The sequence below is a fragment of the Heptranchias perlo genome, chromosome 31 (genome assembly GCF_035084215.1).
Source record: "Heptranchias perlo isolate sHepPer1 chromosome 31, sHepPer1.hap1, whole genome shotgun sequence".
Lineage (NCBI taxonomy): Eukaryota > Metazoa > Chordata > Chondrichthyes > Hexanchiformes > Hexanchidae > Heptranchias > Heptranchias perlo.
The window spans coordinates 34622525-34646436 of record NC_090355.1 but is presented as its reverse complement, the minus strand read 5'-3'; the positions used below and the strand labels follow the sequence as shown (position 1 = coordinate 34646436).

Here is a 23912-nt window from a genome sequence, read left to right as displayed (position 1 = left end):
TTCGCTCGCCCAGCGCAGGCGCGCGGCGGCCACCTTTAGTCACGCGCAGCCGCGTCGCCCCGCGTGATATCCCTCCGCGGACTGGGCAAAAAGCGTGGGGGGGGGAAAGAGGCAATAGAACTATTTACACCTTTAAAAATAATAATCTCGGACAGACCGTTTCTGGGGTTTACTAAGAGGGATTTTTTTTTGGGGGGGAAATTAATAAAAGATGAGGTGACATTAATTTTGAACTAGGGTTAGGGGTTAAGGTCTGCGCTTTGTGATGAATGTAAAGAAGTAGTTCGGGGTTTATTTGTTTTCCGCTGGTCGGCGGATGCGGACGAGTCGGGGGAGGGGGTGAGGTGTTCAAGATGGCGGCGCCCTGTGGAATGTAGGGTCCGTGAGAGGTAAAATCCCGCGCTCCGGGACTGAGGGGCGGGGAACCCGGCTTCCCTCCCCCGGGGCCCAGCACCGTGAGGGGGGGAGAGAGAGAGAGAGAGAGACCGGCCGCCAGCCACCGCCGCTTCCGCTCGGTCTCGTACCCCGGCCGCTGGGTGTCTGGCCTGTGACGGGGGGGGGGAGAGAATCGCCCCACCGTCTGGGGGAAGGAGCCCCCCCCCCCCCCCCTGCCGCGGGGGGCAGTGGCCGTGTGGACCCCTCTCAGGCCGGGGCCCGAGTGCGGGCGGCCGGGTCTCTTGGTCCGGAATGCCGTGTGCAGCCGGTTGTTTCCACGGCCGTTGAGTGGGAATCGGGCTCTGGGGTTAAATGAATGAGTGAAATGTATTTAAACCTGTTCCCCGCCCGGGTTTATTTATCGTTTCTGTCCATTTAATGTTTGGGTTGTTTCTGGGCCTCGGGCTGCTGCTGTTGCGGAGCCCAAGTCACAATTTTCTTTGGGAGCAAAGGAGCTGCTTTCTGACCATTTTAAAAAAATGAAGTAATCGTTTGATTGTGCAAAAAAAAAAGTTGCTTAATCTGATCTTCCTATTGCATTACCCCCCAGAATGTGTTTTTAAAAAGTGTCGCACGATTTCTAAGGGAGTTGAGATTCTTCCAACCGCTCCTTTGTGTTAAATGATTCTGGACTGTTTCATTTTCAGGGGGGCCTGCATTACCTTCAAGTGACTGAGGAATGTAGGCATTTTGTGCAATGAATGAACCGATCCTAGATGTCTGATGCGTGTTTGTAAGCAACCATAGCTTTAAAATTAGAGCTAGGTACTTCAGGGACGATGTCAGGAAGCATTTCTTCTCAAAGAGTAGTGGAAATCTGGAATTCTCTTTCCCCAAAAGAGCTGTTGAGACTATTTCAAAATTGAGATTTTTGTTACGTAAGGGTATTAAGGGATATGGAACCCAGCTCTGGAATTCCCTCCCCAAACCTCTCTACCTCTACCTCTCTTTCCTCCTTTAAGATGCTCCTTAAAACCTACCTCTTTGACCAAGCTTTTGGTCACCTGATGTAATATCTCCTTATGCGGCTCAAATTTTGTTTGATAATTGCTCCTGTGAAGTGCCTTGGGATGTTTTACTATGTTCAAGGTGCGATTTAACTACAAGTTGTAAATAGTTAAGATACAGATCAGCCACAATCTATTTGAATGGCAGAACAGGCTCGAGGGGCTGAACGGCCTCCTGTTCCTGAGATGTAGTCACTGACTCAATCCTGCACTGGCTGTCAGTTGTGTGTCTTCAGAAGTGTTAGATCCTTTTTGATTGAAATGTCAGTCAGCTATTCAACTTGGTGGTAGTGGTAAAATCTCTTAACAGGCAATGGTCTCAAAATGTTTGCACAGCTAAACTGGGTGTATGTTTCTTCAATGACTAGTGCAGTAAAGATGCGTGTGTGAAATTTTCACTCTGCTTAAACTGAAAAAAATACTGACACCATTTATAAGTACTGTTCTCAAACTTGAGTTGTGTTGGAGAGAGCATTCTGAACTGTGTAACACTGAGGTGAAATACTAATTTTAGAGGTGGGGTGCAGAAATATTTCCCCCTGATTTCTGCTTCCCTGAAACTGCCTTCTCCTGTTGGGGTGCAATTTCACCAATGTTAGTCAATCTCTAGTACTTCACCCAAGTGGCTATTCTCTAGTGTGGGCATAGTCTGTATCCATCTGTGGGCCTGATCGTGTCCTCATCTGCTCTCCACCAGGACTCACTGGGTGAACAGGCCCCATAGCTGTTTTCCCTTATCCTATCACAGGAAGCTAGTTATACTGCAGCTCCTGCCACCCTCGCTGTGACTCTGAAACTTGTTCTGTATGACCCAGCGGCACGCGGCCGGTGGGGGGCAACAGCATGCGGCCAATGGGGGAGGGGGGGGCAGCAGCACGCGGCCAATGGGGGAGCGGGGTGGGGCCCAGCGGCAGGCAACCAATGGGGGAGCGGGAGGCCCAGCCGCTCACTACAATTGGGGGTGAGTGTAGTGCAAGCAACTAAGTGTATTGTACGTTAAAATGTATTGGTTTAAATGCAATTTTGCTAATCCCATGTTGGAACTGACACAGGCCAGTGACAATGCTGCATGGCCAGATTGAATACTAACTCCATGCTGTCTAGAATTACTCAGGAAAGTACTGAATTTGGCAAATATGTCAAAATACTTGTCTACACTTAGTATAATGGGCTAGTCTGTGTACAGGGACACTCCCTAACTGGAACCTATTTCTGCCATTCTCACAAAGTCACTGATGTGGTTTTCTCCCAGTCACAAGGCTAATCGTTCATGAGCTGTGTTAGTGAAAGCAGCTTTGTAAAGCAGTAGCTCATTGTTATAGGGTGTGTGAATCCTGAATTGGGATTGTGCGGTAGCTGAATCAAAAACACAGCAGTCAAAAGTTTAAATCCCAGCCTTGATTAACATTCCCTTCCCCCGTGGTCCTGGTGGTTTGAGGGTGGATAGATTGTGGTTGCAGTTTGCAGTAGAACCCAGTTGCATCGTAATGTTGCTGTCCTCGGGAAGCTTTCACTCCATTGCCGATTGAGTGCACCCAATATAACTCCAGGAGTCACTAATCCACACTCAGCATTGCTGCATGCTGAGCCTGGATTAGAGCAGTGAGTCCCCTTTTAAACGGGGGCATGGGCGGTGCTCTTACTAGATGGAGCATTTTATTAGGGGAAGCGAGGCCTTGCTCACTTTGAATCAGCATGAGTTGTAGCTCATTTCGTGTAGCTTGTTAAGGAACAACACCCTATATTTGAATGTGCAGCGCAAAAACAGGCCACTCAGACCAACTGGTCTACGTTGGTGTTTATATTACACAAGTCTCCTCCCACTCTAATTACCTCTTCCCACTCTGACCCCTGTATCCCTCTATTCCGTTCTCCATCATGTATGTATCAAGCCTACCCTTAATATCACATAATGACTGCAATTTCCAGAAATATGAATATGGCCACTGTTCCTCTAAGCTGCATGCGTGCGCGGTCGCTCAGCAGTCTGTTTGCTGCGCACCAAACCTGGGCCACCAGGTATCATCAGTCACACCCAGGTGACTATAAATAAATGATCTTGTTGCGTCTGGTGGATTTTCATATCCGGTGGAGCGGATGTGCTGGAGTTTGGGAATTGGCGCAGGCCCTGGTCGTCCTTGTGACTTGTGTCTGCAGTTGTTGCCCATGCTCGGATCTGGCTCTGCGCGCACCCGTGACTCTAGAGTATCGAGGTGCGTGTTTGGGGGTCGGGGGTGGGTGTGTAAATAACCAGGTCCTGTAGATCAAGATCCTTTCAGGTTCAATCCCCTCTCTGGCTGAGTTAGCCAATGGTGGGGACACTATATTTACCTTTCGTGTTACTGGACAAGGGAGGGGAGAAAGGTTCCGTATTTGCTCCAGACTTAAAATCCAGCGATCCCTCCTGGAAAGTGTGTGAGCATTCAGATAAGGTCATTTCTGAATTTCATCTGCCTTTTTCCCATGATCAAATAGCCATCGGCAAACGCAGCATTGCACAGGCCAGACCAGGGATTGGACCTGGCACCAAATATGCATGGTTTGATACCACTGCAGGAATGCAAATTAATAACTGAGCCATTGTTACAACCCATTTGTGCCACGTACCTGTTTCACTGGCAAAGTTGGAAGCACCAACAAGGCGAATGTTTCCAGTTGCACCTCAGGTAGCAGGGCCACCTCTGCCTGCAGACAGAAGTACTCAGCCTCCATTGTCCCGGCTCATACATGAAGAATGATCATTTGGATGAGGTACCGGAGGACAGCTAATACTTTGAGCTGTGCCTCACTGTAAGTCTCTAACTGAAGATGAGTGAAGGGAGAAAGGGGAAAAAGTAGCAGATTCCACAAGCAGGGGAACAGTGTGCATCTGCATGCCTAAGTAGTAAATTTTGCAATGGTAGTAGCAGTGGTCGTTTGCTTCCATCACTGTTAAGGGACATAATCACTGCTGAAACAATGGCATTTGAATGTGTTGAAAAACATCAGTAACTTCTGTACTGTGGTCTCAACAGGCAGATTCTGAGATCAATTGGAAGCTAATTATTGAGGGAAGTTTCTGTACATTACCAGAAAATCCCAGGCTCCTGCTCTCGGGAAGAGATAAGGTAATGAAGGTTCAAAAAAGCAGAAGGAAATGACTGGCTTTTTTCTTATACTTTTGACATACCAAGTGTGATGGACTCGTGCTAGATCCAAGATATATACTGTATCTCAGGCACAAAAAAATTACTGATCTCATGAAAATAATGAACTACGAAGGCACATGTGTATCGGGGTAGTTAACATGCCAATGGCTGTTTTTAGTGTTCAGTTTCACCTTGTGCTTGAACAACCCCTGGCTTGGTAAAGCCCTGATGTACTTGCACCTCTTTGCCTCATTATTTTCAGATGTTTTATTTGCCAGTTCTGCCCCATTTAGACTGAGCTGAACAATCAAACCCTATAGCTGCTCCACGTGACACTAACAGAGACACGGCCTTTATTTACACAATAAAAACATCGGAACCAGAGACAGTCACCCTCCTCTTCTTCATCTGGCCTGTCATCTACAGACTCTGGATCTCAATCAGGATGTCCCCATTCCTCTGGTGACAGTGTTTATTTCTGAAATTTCTATAACCAGTTTTGTTTAATTAAAAATCCTTGACCTCGCCTTGTTACAAATATCCATTATTTTATACATTTGTTCTGTTTATTATTTACCCTGAATAATGTTTTATAAGAAGATGTTCTATTCAAAGTTGTGATTTTTTAAAAATATATATGGTGGTGCACAAACCCAAATTCATTCTGCACATGGCTGAAAAAAATTAGAGGCAACATTGATTATGGCTGTGATGTTCGTTATCTTGCAATCTTCTGGCACTGTCCCTGAATGCATTGAGCTTAAGTTGTATCTAATGCCAGCTATGGCCCAGGCGTAGCACACTCGCCTCTCAGTCAGACGGTTGTGGGTTCAAGTCTTGTGCACATAATCCCGGCTGACACGCCCAGTGCCATTACTGAGGGAGCGCTGCACTGTCGGAGGTGCCATCTATCGGATGAGATGTTAAACCGATGCCCGGCCTGCCCCCCTCGAGTTGATGTAAATGTCACTATTTGAAGAAGAGTAGGGGGGTTCTCCCAGTGCCTGGGCCAATATTTATTCCTCAACCAGCATCATTAAAACAAATTATGTGATCTCTTATCTCCTTGCTGTTTGTGGGACCTTGCTGTTCGCAATTTGGCTGCTGCATTTCTCTACATTACGACAAAGTACCTCATTAGCTGTGAAGCACTTTGGGACGTCCTGAGGTGGTGAAAGTCGCTGTGTAAATGGAAGTTCTTTCTTTAACATGTAACTCTTAATCCCCATGATCAAACTCTGCTGTTTCTAATACAGTGTGGCCACTGAAGGCAGTGCTATAGTATAAACAAGTGGCAAAGGTGCTGTTGACCGGGGGACACCTCATAAGGTAGTTTTTCAAGGGACCTCTGGATGCAAAGCCCGTTTGTATTTGCGACTGGTGATGAATATCCGATGTTGCTATTTCGTTCTGTCTACAGGTAGATTTGGTTCTCAAGCAGCCCGTGACAGGCCATTGCGCAGTTTTCCCATTGTTGATCTGTGCAACAGTTGGCAACAACTTGCATTTATACAGCACTTAAAATATCCCAAGGTGGTTCACAGGAGCAATTATCAAACAAAATTTGACACCGAGCCGCATAAGACATTAGGACAGGTGACCAAAAGCTAGGTCAAAGAGGGAGGTTTTAAGGAGGAGAGAGAGGCGGAGAGGTTTGGGGAGGGACTTCCAGAGCTTAGGGCCCAGGCAGCTGAAGGCACGGCCGCCAACGGTGGAGCAATTAAAATCGGGGATGCGCAAGAGGCCAGAATTGGAGGAGTGCAGAGATCTTAGAGGGTTGTCGGGCTGGAGGAGCAAGCCTTCCCCGACTTTTTTTAAAAAAAAGTTCTGTAACAAGGAACTTGAAGACACAATAGCAATAGTGTAAGCGACTGCGGGAACCCGGAATCTGCCCCCTCCCCCCCCCCCCCCCCCCCACTCTTCAGACTCGCCACTGGAAGTGGTTAGCTGGTGTCATCATAACGAATGCAGCATAAGCAGCCGCCTGCTTTCTTACAGCAGGGATCGATCTGTGTTTAGCATGTGCTGTGCTGTTTATGGAAGCAGGACAGGGTGCTGCTGTTTGTGTGCACACAATGGTGCCTTTTATCTTGTTTAGATCTTTGAGGATGTCAGTAATGATGACATACAGTGAACACTGGCAACAATTGTACAGATATAGAATAGAACAGAACCAGCTGGGCAGGTAGTCTGTGGGACACTGAGTTTATTGCGGTGATGTCACACACTTCCTGTTCATTATAAATGTTTCTGATGAGTGCATCTTGCAAACAAATTAAACTTGGTCAGTTATTTCCGGCCTGATAGATTTGCGTGTCTAAACAAGTGTATTCATAGACTAGATAACTCCCAGTGTGTCTTACTAATATCAAAAGATGGGCTGTTTGTTGAGCACTTCCTGTCCATCACACTTCCGATGTTGCCCACTGTCTAATGCAGCTTTCTATGTTGCACTTTTAAGAATAAAAGGTAGCCATTTGCAGGAACAGAGAATACCATAGCCACAATATCTGCAGTCTCTTGACCATCCCACAGATAAAGTCCAGCTTAAATGGTAATTAAATTTTGAATGAACCCAGCGTTTGCTTAACATAACTTAGATTAGAAATAAAAAAACAAAAATGCTGGAAACACTCAGCAGGTCAGGCAGCTTCTGTGGAGAGAGGAACAGAGTTAATGTTTCAGGTTGATGATCTTTCATCAGAACTGCATTTAAATTAGATTGTGTAACTTTAAAGGCGCACGCTCACCTACACTTCAGAATAGTGCATTGTGTTTTACACGGTATATAATGTTGCTGTCCTTATAAAAGGGCACATCCACTGACTCATGAGCAATGCCAAGGGAGCCTTGCCAATATTTTTTATAATTCATTCATGGGATGTGGGCATCACTGGCAAAGCCAGCACTTAGTACCCATCCATAATTGCCCTTGAGAAGGTGGTGGTGAGCCACCTTCTTGACCGCTGCAGTCCGTGTGGTGAAGGTTCTCCCACCGTGCTGTTAAGTAGGGAGTTCCAGGATTTTGACCCAGCGACAATGAAGGAATGGCAATATATTTCAGGATGGTGTGTGACTTGGAGGGAAACGTGCAGGTGGTGTTGTTCCCATGTGCCTGCAGCCCTTGTCCTTCTAGGTGGTAGAGATCGCGGATTTGGGAGGTGCTGTCGAAGAAGCTTTGGCGAGTTGCTGCAGTGCATCCTGTGGATGGTACACACTGCAGCCACGGTGCACCAGTGGTGGAGGGAGTGAATGTTTAGGGTGGTGGATGGGGTGCCAATCAAGCGGGCTGCTTTGTCCTGGACGGTGTCGAGCTTCTTGAGGTTGTTGGAGCTGCACTCATCCAGGCAAGTGGAGAGTATTCCATCACACTCCTGACTTGTGCCTTGTAGATGGTGGAAAGGTTTCGGGGGGGTCAGGAGGTGAGTCACTCGCCGCAGAATACCCAGCCTCTGACCTCTCTTGTAGCCACAGTATTTATGTGGCTGGTCCAGTTGTGTTTCTGGTCGATGGGGACCCCCAGGATGTTGATGGTGGGTGATTCAGTGATGGTAATGCCATTGAATGTCAAGGGGAGGTGGTCTTTGCCTGGCACTTGTCTGGCGCGAATGTTACTTGCCACTTATGAGCCCAAGCCTGGATGTTGTCCAGGTCTTGATGCGTGTGGACGTGGGCTATATATAAATTTTACATCTTGTGTGTGTGGTGCACATTTTTGCCTATCACTTGAGGTCTATTTTTCAGAAAGTAAACTATTTGCAATCTGCAGAGAAACTTCCCACGTAACAGAAAAATACTTTATTTTCCAGAATTCCAATTGTCTAATTGACCTTAGAAATCATTTTAAAAAAAATAATTGATCTTAGCGTCTGTTGGGAGCAATGAGCATATCATTGATTTTAAGAATGTGGAGCAATAACACCTTGTATTCAAGGAACAGAAACCTACAATTTAGCAGCAAAATAACATAGTCATGGTACAATGTTCCCATCCTCATTAATCAGTGAATCCTCTGACTTAAGTGAGCAATGTCATAAGGGATGTTTTACACCTAATGCACGTCGCATTTTGTTAGGCATATAGAGCGCTTTTGAAGAAAACTAGGGGTTTTATTCTGGGTTCTGTGGAGCTGGAGCTTGAAATTTACAAGCAATTTAACTGACCTCAGCTATTTCCAAGTAGCTGTAGTAATTACCTGGATTCTCACTGGGAGTATCTGAGCGATTTAAAAGGGCCAGTCCTGGTTAGCTAGCTAAATGTCACAAGTGCGCAATCCAGACTACAGGGGAGCAATGCCATGGGTTGGGGGGTTGCTGGTTAGGATCTGCTCGTTTTAGTAAGAAATGCCCTTTTTTCTTCCATTCGCTGTTAAGCATCATGGAACGAGAGCAATGGAAGCCGGGACAGTTGCAGTCTCTTATCCGATACTATTTAAAGAAAGAACTTGCATTTATATAGCGCCTTTCATGACCTCCGGGTGTCCCAAAGCGCTTTACAGCCAATGAAGTATAGTATTGAAGTGCAGTCACTGTTGTAGGGAGATGCGGCTGCTAGTTTGTGCACATTCAAAAACTAGAAATGTGATAATGACCAGATAATTTTTACAGTGATGTTGGTTGAGGGATAAATATTGGCCAGGACACCGGGGAGAACTCGTCTGCTCTTCTTTGCAGTAGTGGCTGTGGGATCTTTTACATCCACCTGAGAGGGCAGACGGGGCCTCGGTTTAACGTCTCATCCGAAAGACGGTATCTCCATCAATGCAGCACTCCCTCGATACTGCACCGGGAGTGTCAGCCTGGGTTATGGGCTTAAGTCTCTGGAATGGGACTTGAACCCACAATCTTCTGACTCAGAGGTGAGTGTGCTACCCTCGGAGCCACGGCTGACACTTTTTAGTTTAGTTCACAATCTGAGCCGTATTGAGTAGGGATGCACCAAGTGAGAATATTGGAGGGAAGAATTGTACCAGGAGTGAAGCATGTCACATGCCCGGCCTCTTACCTGTAGTTTTAAAAAATACAGTTTAAAAACGAGTTTAAAAAATACCAAATGATTTAAAAAAAAAAAATCTCATTCTGTGGAGTTTGATGAAATGTATGTACCTACCAGAAAACTTCAGCAGGCGGATTGAAACTGAGGCAGAAAAGATTTATATTTTAATCAAATAGCGCAGTATGATTAAAAAGGAAAGATTCCTGCAAACGCAGGAATTACGAAATTACATAGAATTTACAGCGCAGAAACAGGCCGTTTGGCCCAACTGGTCTATGCTGGTGTTTATGTTCCACACGAGTCTCCTCCCACCTTTCTTCATCCCACCCTATCATCATATCCTTCTATTCCTTTCTCACTCATGCTTATCTAGTTTTCCCCTTAAATGCATCTACGCTATTCACCTCAACCACTCCATGTAGGAGCGCGTTCCACGTTCTCACCACTCTCTGGGTAAAGAAGTTTCTCCTGAATTCTCTATTGGATTTATTAGTGACTATCTTATTTATGGTCTCTAGATTTGGTCTCCCCCACAAGTGGAAACATCTTCTCTACATCTACCCTATCAGACCCCTTCATAATTTTAAAGATCTCTATTTCATATTACACAGAAACAGGCCTTTTGGCTCAACTGGCCTATGCCGGTGTTTATGCTCCACACAAAATGAAAATACAGCATGCTGGAAATGAATTCTGACCAGGGATTGCACACTGGAAACGTTAACCTGTCTTTTCTCTTTCCAGATGCTTACCTGATCTGTGTATTTCCAGTATTTTCTGTCTTTATTGTAGGAACGTACAGGACTGCCAAAAAAAAAACCTCACTGTGGCTAATGTGGCAGAAGTCAGAAAAGACCATCCATGCTCTCTGACCACTCGCTTGCTGCTTGTTTGCTATTTTAAGTCCACTGTCTCCAGTTATTAGTCTCCGTTTTAATTTTGAAACTCCTGAGCACGGTGGAGTCTAACCTGAGTGTGTAGACTTGGGAGCTGCTCTCTCTCTACGGGCAAGTGGCCAAGAGTTTGAACACGTGGCTCTCCATCAATGTTTTGAGCGTTTTCTGCCAGGGACAAGTGGTTGCTTTGTGGCTGTGGTTGTGTTTTCAATGGCTGTTTCTGCTCACGTGTGACTGGGCGTTGCTTATTCGGGGCGCCCCGTCGCTCTGAGTTGTATAGGGGGGAGGGGAGGCTTTAGAGACCTGTTCTCCGCACTGGTACTCAGCAGCTGTTCTTGTACTCTTCCATTTAGCACAGTGCTGTGGTACCGTAAAGCCTTGAGCCTGTTTATATCCTCGTGTTAAAATTCTCGTCCTCCTGTTGAAGTGCCTTCATGACATCGCCCCTCCCTATCTCTGTAACCTTCCCCAGCCCTACAATCCTCCCAGAACTCTGCGTTCCTCCAATTCTGGCCTCTTGCGCATCCCTGATTTTAATCGCTCCAACATTGGCGGCCGGGCCTTCAGCTGTCTAAGCCCTAAGCTCTGGAATTCCCTCCCTAAACCTCTCCGCCTCTTTCTCCGTTTGACTAAGCCTTGGTCACCTGTCCTGATATCGTATGTGGCTCGGTGACAGATTTTTGTTTGATTGCGCTCCTGTGAAGTGCCTTGGGACGTTTTGCTACATTAAAGACACGTTATAAATGCAAGTTGTTAGGTGCTGCTTTTGTTGGAGCTTGTGAGCAGTGAACTCAAGTGAAAAATAAAAGCTTTCCTGTAGTCAAGTGTCGGAAAGGATTATTGTAGGGGGAGTGGTTCTTGTGTGTATGTTTGGACAACTCCCTAATGTTTTTATACCGTGGAACCACTGCAAGAAGAGATTCTGTGATACTGCCTCGGGGTCCCGGTCTGTGTAAACTGTCCTGTTTATTTTGCAGGGCGGATTCTGTTGGAATCAGAACGACAAGAACGGTGGTTTATGACTTTGCTTCTGGCCGCCATCCCACCCCCGGTTGCCAGTCTGTATAAGCAGGCTGGTTTCCCCCCTCCCCCACCACGGTTACCAGCCTGTATAAGCAGGCTGAATCAGCCAGCCAGCTGGTGACCAGAGAACATTGCCATGGCCGACATTGGCAACTGTCAAAGGCAGCTCTTGCCCCTCTTCTCGTGATGTTGCTGATTGAGGTCACCATTAGTAGCAGGCATGGTTGGGAATACACAGCGAACGTCATTTGCTTCCACCCTGCCCCCCCCCATGTTTCTCTACACAGCTTCCCTGTTCAAGAGACACCTGTTGGCAGGCCTCGCCAGTGTTGCTGTGACACACACAGCCAAACTCCTCCTGAGCCTCTCTGCAGTACGCAGGGCAACTCGCTGTCCATGCTCAGGACAAAGGGCGGTGGAATGAGCACCGTCTTCCTTAGACAGAAGAAAGAACTTGCATTTATATAGCGCCTTTTATGACCTCAAGACATCCCAAAGTGCTTTACACGTCAAAAGTACTTCATTGGCTATAGTCACAGTTGTAATGTAGGGAAACGCGGCAGCCACTTTGCGCACAGCATGGTCCCACAAACCGCAATGAGAACACCAGATAATCTGTTTTATTAGTGGTATTGGTTAAGGGATAAATATTAGCAAGAACTCCCCTGCTCTTCCTCGAAATAGTACCATGGGACCTTTTACGTCCACCTGAGTGGGCAGAGGGTTTCAGCAGCAGATGGGCTGAGGCTGGTGCGGAGACAACAATACCAACAACTTGCATTTATGTAGCGACTCTTAACGTAGAAGGGCGATTATTAGGGGATAAACTTGCTGAGCCATCAAAGGGAGGTGACTTCTTCAATCGATAAATGACCGGTTGCCTTACTAATTTTGCACTTGAATGATTTGCATGTGTGGAGATGGTAACTGATAACAATGACCTAGGGGGCCATAAATATAAGATAGTCACCAATAAATCCAATAGGGAATTCAGGAGAAACTTCTTTGCCCAGAGAGTGGTGAGAATGTGGAACTCGCTACCACAAGGAGTGGTTGAGGTGAATAGTATAGATGCCTTTAAGGGGAAGCTAGATAAGTACATGAGGGAGAAAGGAATAGAAGGATATGCTGATAGGGTGAGATGAAGGGGGGTGGGAAGTGGCTCATGTGGAGCATAAACACTGGCATAGACCTGTTGGGCCACATTGCCTGTTTCTGTGCTGTAAATTCCATGTAATGATGGGTTCTTGTTTTGTGTTTTACAGTGCTGCCCTGCTAGTCAGTGGTCGGGTTGGGTCGGTTTGGCACTGGCGTGGACTGACGCTGCTGTCCGGGTTTGAGCTGAGGAGACAGGCCACGTGAAGCTCGCACAGCATGACGCAGCCGGTGAACGTTAGCGACCTGGTTCCGCTGCTGGAATCCACGGACCTGCAGGTCCTCGAGGAAGTGAAAGTGATTGTCGTGGACAACCTCCGCTCAGGTGGGACTTTCAAGGGAACTTGCTTAACTTTGTCTTCTGTTCTGACGTAGGTGGTTCTACCAGAATTTTTTTTAATGCAAATACTGACTGACATGAAGTGTATTCCCAGCATCTTCTGGTTTTTGTTTAATTTCTGACGTTTGAAGCTTTTTGTTTTTTTAAAAGTAATTTTCTTTAAGTGTACCTTTTGGTTAAACAGTCCTGATGATATCTGGGTTTCGACAGTGCTCTGAGTCACCAGCGATTAATCTGAGAGCCTTCACTGATTGCGTTAATTCCGTTCGTTCTTCTAGACTCGTTGCAGTTGACACTCTAGTTTCTGTCTTGCAGTTTAAATATTCCCACCCTGGAAATGGACATCTTAAACTCTTTTTATATTTTGCAGTCTTTTTCAACGTCTGCTCACTAGCCAAGAGTTAGAGGGTTCGCTGTCTTGAGTTGGCTCCCGAGAGGCCCACAAGAGTGGCCCCAGGTGGATGCGACTGGCCTCTGTTCAGTGGTGAGCCTTAGATCTAGAACTTGTCTTAGAATCATAGTCTTGCAGGATAGAAGGAGGCCATTCAGCCCATCGTGCCTGTACTGGCTCTTCGAAAGACTTATCCGATTAGTCCCGCTCGCCTGCTCTTTTCCCATAACCTTTCAAATTTTTTCCTTTTCAAGTATTTATCCTTTTGAAAGTTACTATTGAATCTGCTTCCACCGCCCTTTCAGGCAGTGCATTTCAGATCATCATAACTTGCTGTGTTTAAAAAAAAAAAAAAATTCTCCTTATCTCCCCTCTGGTTCTTTTGCCAATTATCTTAAACCTGTGTCCTCTGGTTACTGACCCTCCTGCCAATAGGAAGTTTCTTGTTATTTACTCTATCAAAACCCTTATTATTTTTAATACCTCTGTCAAATCTCCCCGTAACTTTCTCTGTTCTAAAAAGAACAAATCCCGGCTTCTCCAGTCTCTCCACGTAACTGAAGTCCCTCATCCATGGAACCATTGTAGTAAATCTCCCCTGCACCCTGTCCAAGGCCTTGACATCCTTCCTAAGGTGTGGTGCCCAGAATTGGGACACAATACTCCAGTTGAGGCCTAAGCAGTGATTTTATAAAGGTTTAGCATAATCTTTCATGTGGGGAATCATGGGCACAATCCCCTTATCCAACCCACCCTGTGTAGTATGTTGAAGTGCCGTTAGGTTACTGAGAACACTTGCTCTCGAGTAAAAGCTCCTTGTACGCGTCTGCTAATTGTTGATGTTATTTGTCTGCAGACCGTGGCCCTTTGCTGCTGAACTCATTGGTGGATTATTACTTGGAAAATAATTCTCTGCTAGCTGTGCACATTCTTTCGGCTGTACAGGAGCCCCATGACAAGGTAAGCAGGATCAGCAGTACGGTAAACTTCCAAGACATGGTGTTTCATTTTAATGGGGGGGGGGTTTAAACCCATGCAGCCGTATCAGAGAGTTTGACGGTAATCAGATAAATGCAGCTCTGAATCGCTTAACTTGAGAAAGGTCAGCCAGAATGTTGGCTTATCCACTTATTTATAAGGATACCAAACAAAAGAAAAATTGAGCGAAAAAGACTTCAACTGGTTTCCTTTTAACCAAATGAGGGAAGCCGGCAAGACTGTCAAGATGATGTGTAGGGGATGTTGCTCAGGACATCGTGTGTCAGGCAGGTCTGTCTTAAATCTAATGTACAAGCATACGAATCACCCTGCTTCACTTTACAAAGGGAGTGAACAGTCCTGATTTTAAATGCTAAGAATCACCCTGTGAATATTCCCCCACCCTGCTTTTTTTTAATAAATGTCCCCTTTCTAACACTTCCACAGCTGCCCCAGGTCATAAACTAAGGACTGCAATTTGAACTTGGGATTGGAGACTACTGGAAGTGACTGGCTAGTCGTTTTATTGTGCTTTCAGTGTGGGTGAATTGTTGGAATTTCTGCTTGTGAATACTGTCCATTCACAGTGGAGCAGTGCTTTGAGGGCACCTGCAGTGTCCTCTCCCAGTTTTCTTCCCTTAGGGCAGTGAATTGTGCTAGGGCCCAGTCTGTGTGGCCATTGGTTGCCTGTTGTACTTCACCTAATTGGCCATTTTTCATTTGACTAAACAGTGTGTCAGCAGGCTGCTTGGTTTGAGACATTGGATAGCAGTCGGAAGCAGGGCACCTGGCTGTTTTCTCCCCCCAATATCCGGGGGCACGGAGGTAACTTGTAGTGACCCTGCAGTCCCTCTGCCTGGCCCAGACCAGAGACCAAGGCTCAGTTCCACACTAGGCAGTGTACTTACCAGTTGAGCTATGGGGAGCCCCATTTATTACTTGAAGCTAAAAATTTCTCTCCTGGTGAGGAGTGTGTGCCGCCTATTCACTAACAGCACGCAGAGTCTTGCCATTTTGTGTCACGTTGCGGCCCCCCCGCTCCAGTTACAACCAGACCAACATGTCTTTTGTGTCTGGAAGTTTATTTGTGCTTTAGCACTGGGATCAGCACTTTTTAAATTCTCAGTGTGGGCATCACTGGGCAAGGCTGGCATTTATTGGCCATCCCCTAGTTGCACTTAAGGTGGTGATACAACTGATGAGTTTGCTAGGCCACTCCAGAGGGCATTGATGTGGGACTGGAGTCACATATAGGCCCAGACAGGGTAAGGACGGCAGGTTTCCTTCCCCTAAAGGACTTTAGTGAACCAATTGGCTTTTTGCGACAATCCGACAGCTTCATGGTTACTTTTCCCGATAAACAATTCTGGAAATAAAAATCTTTAAAAAAAAAAAAAAAATTGAATTCAAACTGCCCATGGTGGGATTTGAACTCCTGTCCTGATTACTAATCCAGTCACATAATCCCTATGGTATGGTATGGTTAGTATCAGCATCCAGGGCTGGAAAAGATGCCAATTACCCATTCATCTGGCCAAAGATGGGCCTGTGGGGGGTACATTGTCTCTGAGTGGGTGATTTCTAGCTCGGGTAGGTGGGGACTCCAGGAATCTGTTTTGCTGTGATCCTGTTGAAAGTTTGTTTTTGTATTTTTCAGCATCTTTTGGACCGACTGAACGAGTGCATGGGTAAAGCAGCCACCCGACTATCTGCTGTGACCTTACTGGGCCATGTCATCCGACGAGAGCCAACTTGGATTCATAAACTCTTTCGTGCACCTTTGCTGGTTTCACTGCTCAAGTGTCTGAAGGTTATTTATTTTCTCTTTTTTTTCCTTCCTTTTTCCTTTCCGAGTGCGTCTGTGACACTTAACGTTTGCGCCTAAATGTGCTTTGGGGTTTGGGAATGGGTTACTGTCTGAAGTTTGTTAGCAACCGTTGGTGCTCGAGTAAACACGGATAGCCTCAAATTATCGTTGTGGACTTGATGAGTGACTTTAATATTAATTCTGTATGGTTCCTCTGAAGATTTGTTTGTCTTAATAAGGCAATTATTTGAATATAAATGTCTTCATATTTCTTTCCTTCCCCATTTCCTCTCCTCTCTCGCCTTCCCTACTCTCCTAGCCCAAATCCCCTTTTGATCTAAAATGGTGCTCTTCCAAGCAGAATGCAGTAGTCGGATAAAAGCTTTCCTCCAGTGACTCTAAAAGATGTGAGAGTGGTCTTGGCGACTCTTCCCCTCGCTTACCTCCATTACATTTCCCACCCCCAAAAGCTTTGGTCCATGCTGGGGTTTGAAAGAAAAAAGACTTGCATTTATATCGTGCCTTTCACAAGCTTAGGACAACCCCAAAGCCCTTTACAGCCAATGAAGTACTTTTGAAGTGTCGTCATTGCTGTAATGTAGGAAACGCGAAAGCCAATTTATGCACAGCAAGATCCCACCAACAGCAATGTGATAATGTCCAGATAGTCTGTTTTTAGTGATGGGGGAGCTGCCCTGTTCTTTGACTAGTGCTGTGAGATCGTTTGCATCCACCTGAGGGCAGACGGGGCTTCAGTTTAATGCCAGGAATTCAAAGAAGTGATTCTCTGCTTCAGTAGAGTGCTCCTTTTAACTGAAGGGTGGTACTCCCTCTTCTTTTCCCCTCACCCCAGGCACTTTTTGCAGCTTACCTATTGCCAGGCATCAGCTGATGTTTTCTGACACCAAATGCTAGAAGGTACACATGAGGAATCCCCTTCCCTGTGGGCTCCTGCTCACTGTCTCCCGGACTGAGATCAAGGGCACTGGAGTCGCACGTATAATCGCCATGTTTTGCTGTATGTTCCTTTCAATTTAAGGGTCTATCTCTGTTGACTTGCGGCTGTTTATTTTCTCTCTGCAGACAGAGACTGACGTTGTTGTCCTCACTACTGGCGTCCTCGTGTTAATCATCCTCCTGCCAATGATCCCGCAAGCTGGGAAGCAATATCTCCTCGATTTCTTTGAAATCTTTGGTCGATTGGCTGCCTGGAACCTACGAAACCCAGGTATGGCGATGGAGCACCAAGGGGTATCAAGCTTACTCCCGTTCTGCGTAAAGGAGGCTGGGTGTGTTGGCGGGTTACAGGCTTTCCTCTCAACTTTTTGAGGATTTGGCTTTGAAACCAAGACTGCCGCTTTGAGGAGAATCTTTCTGTTGCCTGAAAGGGTATTTAGACAAACTCGCGTTTTGGCATTTTCAACTCCGTTCCTAACAGGTGGGAGTCATAGAAGCTGGCAATCTGAGTGTAAGGATTGTTGGCGTAGGAGGTGCCATGGGCAGTTAAACAGAGCGGAGAAGATTGGGCACAGTTGAAGCTTTATCCTGCCTGTGACCCTTGCTTTACCTGTCCTTCATGGGAAGTCTGTGAACTGTAGATATTGTCTTAGAATCTATAGCTTGGATGTTCCAATTCTATGCTCGCCCGTCCATTGTTTTCTGTAACAAAAGCAAAATACTGCGGCTGCTGGAAACCTGAAATAAAAACAGTAAAATGCTGGAAACACTCAGCAGGTCAGGCAGCATCTGTGGAGAGAGAAACAGAGTTAACTATTCGGGTCGATGATCGTTCATGAGAACGTGGGTTTTCTGTACATTGATTTTGACAACATCTTGCATTTAACGTAGTAAAATTATTTTAATGGGTGGATAATGATGGGTTGTTGGGTGTGGAAGCAGCAGATCCTGACCCATGTGACTAACCACGCACCAGCCCATGTACTCCAAGAATTGGTTTTAATCAAATTGGCTATGAGTGAGTTAGGAAACTGTGCCTAAAATGATTTAATGAACAGAATTATCAGGAAAAATTGACAGTTCTGGCTTCTGTCTAATTTGGTGATATTTTAAAAATGGATTTTTACACTGTCGATTTTAAAATTTAATGGAGGATGTTTTTCTTTTTGTGCTCTGTATTCAATAACACTTTTAAGGGCTGCCCTAACCCGTCAGTATATAATGTTTTCTATTCTCCATCACTGATAGGCCAAGTGCCAGAAGTGTATCTGATCCACCTACACGCCAGTGTTTATGCATTATTTCACCGTCTCTATGGGATGTACCCATGTAACTTTGTGTCCTACCTCCGCTCCCACTACAGTTTGAAGGAAAACGTGGAGACTTTTGAGGAGGTGGTAAAGGTAAGATCCGAGGCAGATTCATATTTTTTTGAGGATGCAGGAGCTTGTAGCATTGGTTAACGAACAGTATGTCTGTCTTGGTCATAGTGAGATGTCGAGCAGATCAAGGCACTTTCCCAACGTGCAACGGAACGCCAAAGCTCCTGTACAGTCCAGGACCACTCGAGCTGCAGATGAATGAAAGAAAGAACTCTCATTTATACTGAGCCTTTCACCACCTCATCCCAAAGTGCTTTATAACCAATGAAGTACTTTTGAACTGTAGTCACTGTTGTAATGTAGGAAATGCAGCAGCCAATTCGGTCACAGCAAGGTCCCACAGACAGCAAAGAAATAAATGACCAGATCATCTGTTTTAGGTGTTGAGGGATGATTGTTGGCCAGTACACCGGGTGCACTCCAGTGCTCTTTGAAAAGGGCAATGGGATCTTTTACGTCCACCTGAATGAGCTGGTTTTGAGCTCTTCCTCTTGCTAGGAAGGTGCCGTTTTTTAATTAATTCTCACTGCATTTATTGCCCATCCCTAGTTACCCTGAGAAGGTGGGGGTGGGCCGCCTGCTTGATCCGCTGCAAGTGGTTTCGATACAACTGCACGGCTTGCTAGGTCACTTCAGAGGGCAGTTAAGAGTCAATCATATCGGTGTGGGACTGGTGTCACGTATAGGCCCAGACTGGGTAAGGACGGCTGAAAAATTGGCCATCCATGGTGGGGAGAAGGGAGGGGAGCTGCACAAAAGGTCAGAGTCAGGAATGGAGAGTTTGGGAGTGGGATGGTTGTAGGGCTGGTGGAGTTTAGAGGTAGGATGGGGCAGGCTCAGCTGTGATGCTCTTCATGAGGGAGTAGCCTGCTGGCACGCACGCATTTTAGGCTGTCACACGAGTGACCTGTTGGGTGAGGCATGAGAGGGCAGCCAGTGCACTGTGGATCTGCACCCCAGAATGGGCCAGCACTTCAGGAGAGGAGGGAAGAGATTTGGATGGAGGAAACAATTTCTGTTGAGTGGACAATGATTAGGTACAAATGACAAAACAAAAACTAGAATGAATGTAATTACTAATTATTGTAAATATGAGTGACTATTTAAACTATTAAATGCACGGTTGAATGCGTTAGATACATTTACCTGTTTTCTTTCCATTATTGAAAATTGAGATGTAAAGCATCATTCAAGTTAATCTGAGAGTTCATAAATAAGAGTTGTATATTTTGCACAGATTGTGCTAAGTCCTTCAATTGTCTCGTTGCAAACTAGTTTAGGTTTGGTCATGAAGGTTTATTAAATTCTCAGGGAAGCTCGAATTCTGTGTCGGGGTGGGGAAAGAGAGGGAGTCTTAGAAGTGCTTTTGATAGTTAAGCTGCCTCTCCCATTATCCAGCTTGTGACAGATCATCTGACCTTTTGGTTGGAAGGGGCTGACACAGAATCCAATACGAAAGGCGGGTGAAGATTAAGAAGCTGTGTTCGGTGCTGTTTGATGGTAGTGCCTGTGAGGACAGGATAATGTAGTCAGGGCTTCTCGTGCTTTTGTAGCCTGCTGGGTTGATACTGAGTCTCCTCTCAATGGAGTAGTATCTGAAATCAGTGATCCCTGTAGAAAGCCTGTGTTTCTCCCTTTACCTTTTTAAAAGTAAGCTTCCGAAAGCTTGGTCTTTGCACGTCAGGGACGTAACTTGGTCAAGTTTTACATTGACAACGGCTGTACAATGGCCTTTCATCTATTCATCAGATAGATCTACCCCTGTGGATATTTAAAAATGAACAGAAGGAAAAAAGGCACACAAAACCTGGCCGACTATCTGCACGGAGGTCTCGGAAATTGGAACTTCTCTTGTGGAGCCTCTGCTTCCTGCAAATCCCCCCCCCCCCCACCAACCCCCAAAAAAAGCTCAGTTAACTTTGTTGGAAGTGTGGGGGGCTAGGGGTGTCAGTGACTGGTTTGGCTTTTCCCCCGAGCCCTTGCATGACCCACGAACAGCAACAGGTTCTCAGTTGCACTGATTATAAACTTACTGCATTCCTAATGACTCTGGTTGGACTCTGTTGCAGCCGATGCTGGAACACGTGCGAATCCACCCCGAGCTAGTGACTGGAACCAAGGACCACGAACTGGATCCCATTAAGTAAGTGATGTCTTGGGTGAATGTTTGTTTAGAATCTTTCTGTTTGCCACTCTCTCACTTTAAGACTCTCCAAGGTGCATTTAAGCTGATATGGGACGATACGATAGCTTTAAAATGAGTTTGAATGTTTAATTTTTTTCATCTGGGTAATTTAACCTTTTTGGAGTTGAATTACTCGTGTCCTTTTCTTGCAGCTTAGTTTAATTTTTTGTGGATGTTAGCCTGGTGTCGCAGCCAAATTTTGACTGTCTTTGGATAGATTGATTATGTGTATGTTTAAGTTATGATCAATGCTGGCGATGCTCAGTTATCGAAGTTATCAGCGAGTGGAGCTGTAACATCCATTTCTTTTTCTCTTTTCCCCCCTCCATGTGTTTGAAAGAAAATGAAAGATTTGTATTGATATAGCACCTTTTCATGACCTCAGGACATCCCAAAGCGCTGTGCAGACAATGAAGTACTTTTGAAGTGTAGTCACTGTTGTAATGTAGGTAAGATGGCAGCCAATTTTGCGCACAGCAAGGTCCCACAAACAGCAATGTGATAATGACCAGATCATCTGTTTTTAGGTATTGACTGAGGGATAAATAGTGGCCCAGAACACCGGAGAGAACTCCCCTACTCTTGGAATAGTGCAATGGGATCTTTTGCGTCCACCTGAGAGGGCTGACTGGGCCTCGGTTTAACGTCTTATCCGAAAGACGGTAGCCCTGACAATGCAGCACTCCCTCAGTACTGGAATGGGAGTGTCAGCCTAGATTTTGTGCTCCAACCTCTGGAGTGGAACTTGAACCCACGACCCTCTGATTCAGGGGCGTGCATGATACCCACTGAGCCCCGGCTGACACCTACAATATACGCTGGTGCCTCCGAGGAGAGAAGTGGTTCTGAGCCCATCAACGCTGGGAAACTGAATTATCTTTGGTGGATAACGTAACTTGAATCCTGGTTGTATCCATTTTTCTCTGGTTGGATGTATTACTTCTACTCTGTCACTCTTAACCACAATCAGTGCCTTTAATGATCTGATATCAGTTGATTTATTCCATTGCCACATCCTGCAAACAAACCCATGAATTTTTTCACTCACTGTGTGTAGTGAGATTTGCAGAGCTCCATAAAGTGCCAGAGCAGAGACAATGCCAGTTTGTGTTCATCTGAGGAATAAGAAATTGCTTGCCCTAGTTATCAGTACTTGGCACAACTGATCGAGGGCGTGCTCCTCCTAACCAGAACCATTTTATGCTACTGCTAATGGCTGGCCAATATGCGATATGCAAAAGTTTGTCTTTCCTTATCTGCTTTTCTCCATCTGAACCCACTCTTTGCCACTTCACAGCAATGTGACCGAGACTGGCTTGTCAGAGTGGGAGATTGAGTCCAATGTGCATAAATACAGTGCTGTCTTAAACAAAAATACTTTAAAAATCAACAAATAGAGGTTTTAAAAAAAAAAGGTAAGGGAGTTAATTCTGGTCAGCTGGGGACAAGATCAGGTGATGGTGTGATGCCCTCTGCAGTTGGATAGCCCACCAATATCTCATGAGACCCACTTATGAACAATAGCCACTTGGGTTAATTACTGGATGCTTGATGTTTGTCATATTCAAACTCCATACGAGTTTTCACCTTCCTGGAGGTGGGAGGTGAAGGGAAGAGGTGGAGATCTAGATTCTTTTCACCTATCATTTTTAGTGTGTGAAAAGTGCAATTTCTCTTTAATGTATAGTTGGAACCGGGCCTAGACTGCTGGAACACTGGGCTTTTTAACACCTGCTGCTATCACTTATCCACTTGGACTGTGTATGTATGTTTGTTAACGAGTCCCGAGGTTCCTGCATTTGGCACCTGGTATATTTGTTCTCACTACGGACAGCATATTGAAGCACTGGAGAAAGTGCAGAAAAGATTTACAAGGATGTTACCAGAACTGAGAGGATGCAACTGTCAGGAGAGATTGAGCAGGCTGGGGCTCTTTTCTCTAGAAAAAGAAGACTGAGAGGAGACCTGATAGAAGTATTTAAAATTATGAAGGGGTTTGATACGTTGGATGTGGAAAAGTAGTTTCCGCTTGTGGTTGAGTGCAGAGCAAGGGGGCATAAATATAAGATAGTCACTAACAGATCAAATAAAGAATTTAGATGGAATTTCTAGTGAATGATGAGAATTTGGAACTTGCTGCCGCATGGAGTGGTTCAAGCAGATAGCATTGATGTGTTTAAGGGGAGGCTTAATGCACATGAGTGAGAAGGGAAAAAGAGGGGTATAGGGACACGGTGGGAAGAGGTAGTTCGAGTGGGAGCTTGTGTGGAGTATAAACACAAGCACAGACCAGTTGGGCCAAATGGCCTGTTTCTGTGCTCTAGCTTCTACATAATGTAAATATCTGGCAAGCTGCTTGTGATACAGATCTGAAATCTGCCATAATCTAGCAATTGCTTTTTTAAACTCTATGGGCTGCAACCTGCACAGGAGCTGTCGCTGAGCAGACACGTTTGTGTGTCTTGTCTTAGGCACTGGAGAGAGTAACTGACATCTGACTCCTACAGCAACTGACCGGGGTTAGACCCGCCCTGGAATGATATTTTTTTCCCCCCGAGTGGTACTGAATGAAATGAGGTGATTGACAGTGGCTAATGGTTCTGTTTCCTGCTCCGTTGCACAGGTGGAGGCGATTTGAAACTCACGACATTGTCATAGAATGTGCCAAAATTTCCCTGGACCCGAAGGAGGCTTCTTGTGAGGAGGGTTACACGGTCATGCCTAAACACTTCTCCACACATACCCAGCACAAGCAGACCGACCACAGCTCCAGCCCCTTCTCTGATTCTCAGAGCAGCTTTGGTAAGAAAGGAATCCAATCTTCAATTACAAAAATTTGTACAGAAATTACAAAGTAAACAGGCCATTTGGCCCATCCAGTCTGTGTTGGTGTTTATCCTCCACACGAGCACTAGTCCTAATCCTGTGTGCCCACCTTGTACCCATATCACTTTATTCTCCCTTACCTTCAACCCCTTATCTAACCTGTTCTTAAATGTTGACACATTCTCTGCTTCAATCACTAATTCCAGTACTGCATTCCACAACCTCACAACTTTGTTAAAGAAACTTTCTCCTGCTCTCTATCCTAAATCTCTTGCATTTAATCTGATTTGAGACCCTCAAACAAACAAATCTGTCCTTCATAATTTTAAACACCTCTTATCAAATCACCCTGTGATCATTAAAACGTCAAAGAAGTTTGTATTGTTCTTGGAGGACAGTTTACTGCA

The 23912-nt window shown here is 45.6% G+C and overlaps 1 protein-coding gene across 3 annotated transcripts in view; it reads left to right on the top strand.

Annotated features, from left to right (window-relative positions):
* The first annotated feature begins 319 nt into the window (after positions 1-319).
* tsc1b (TSC complex subunit 1b) overlaps positions 320-23912 on the top strand; it is a 52849-nt gene continuing 29256 nt past the window's right edge. For 2 of the 3 annotated variants that reach the window (XM_067969967.1, XM_067969966.1), the window contains exons 1-8: positions 320-389; positions 12750-12964; positions 14227-14330; positions 16006-16158; positions 17239-17383; positions 18361-18515; positions 20564-20637; positions 23303-23481. In XM_067969967.1, the coding sequence (XP_067826068.1) occupies positions 12859-12964; positions 14227-14330; positions 16006-16158; positions 17239-17383; positions 18361-18515; positions 20564-20637; positions 23303-23481 (916 nt within the window). In that variant the 5' untranslated portion in view covers positions 320-389; positions 12750-12858. Of the gene's footprint in view, positions 390-12749; positions 12965-13349; positions 13464-14226; positions 14331-16005; positions 16159-17238; positions 17384-18360; positions 18516-20563; positions 20638-23302; positions 23482-23912 lie in introns of those variants that run through there. The other variant, XM_067969968.1, reaches the window with a different exon arrangement.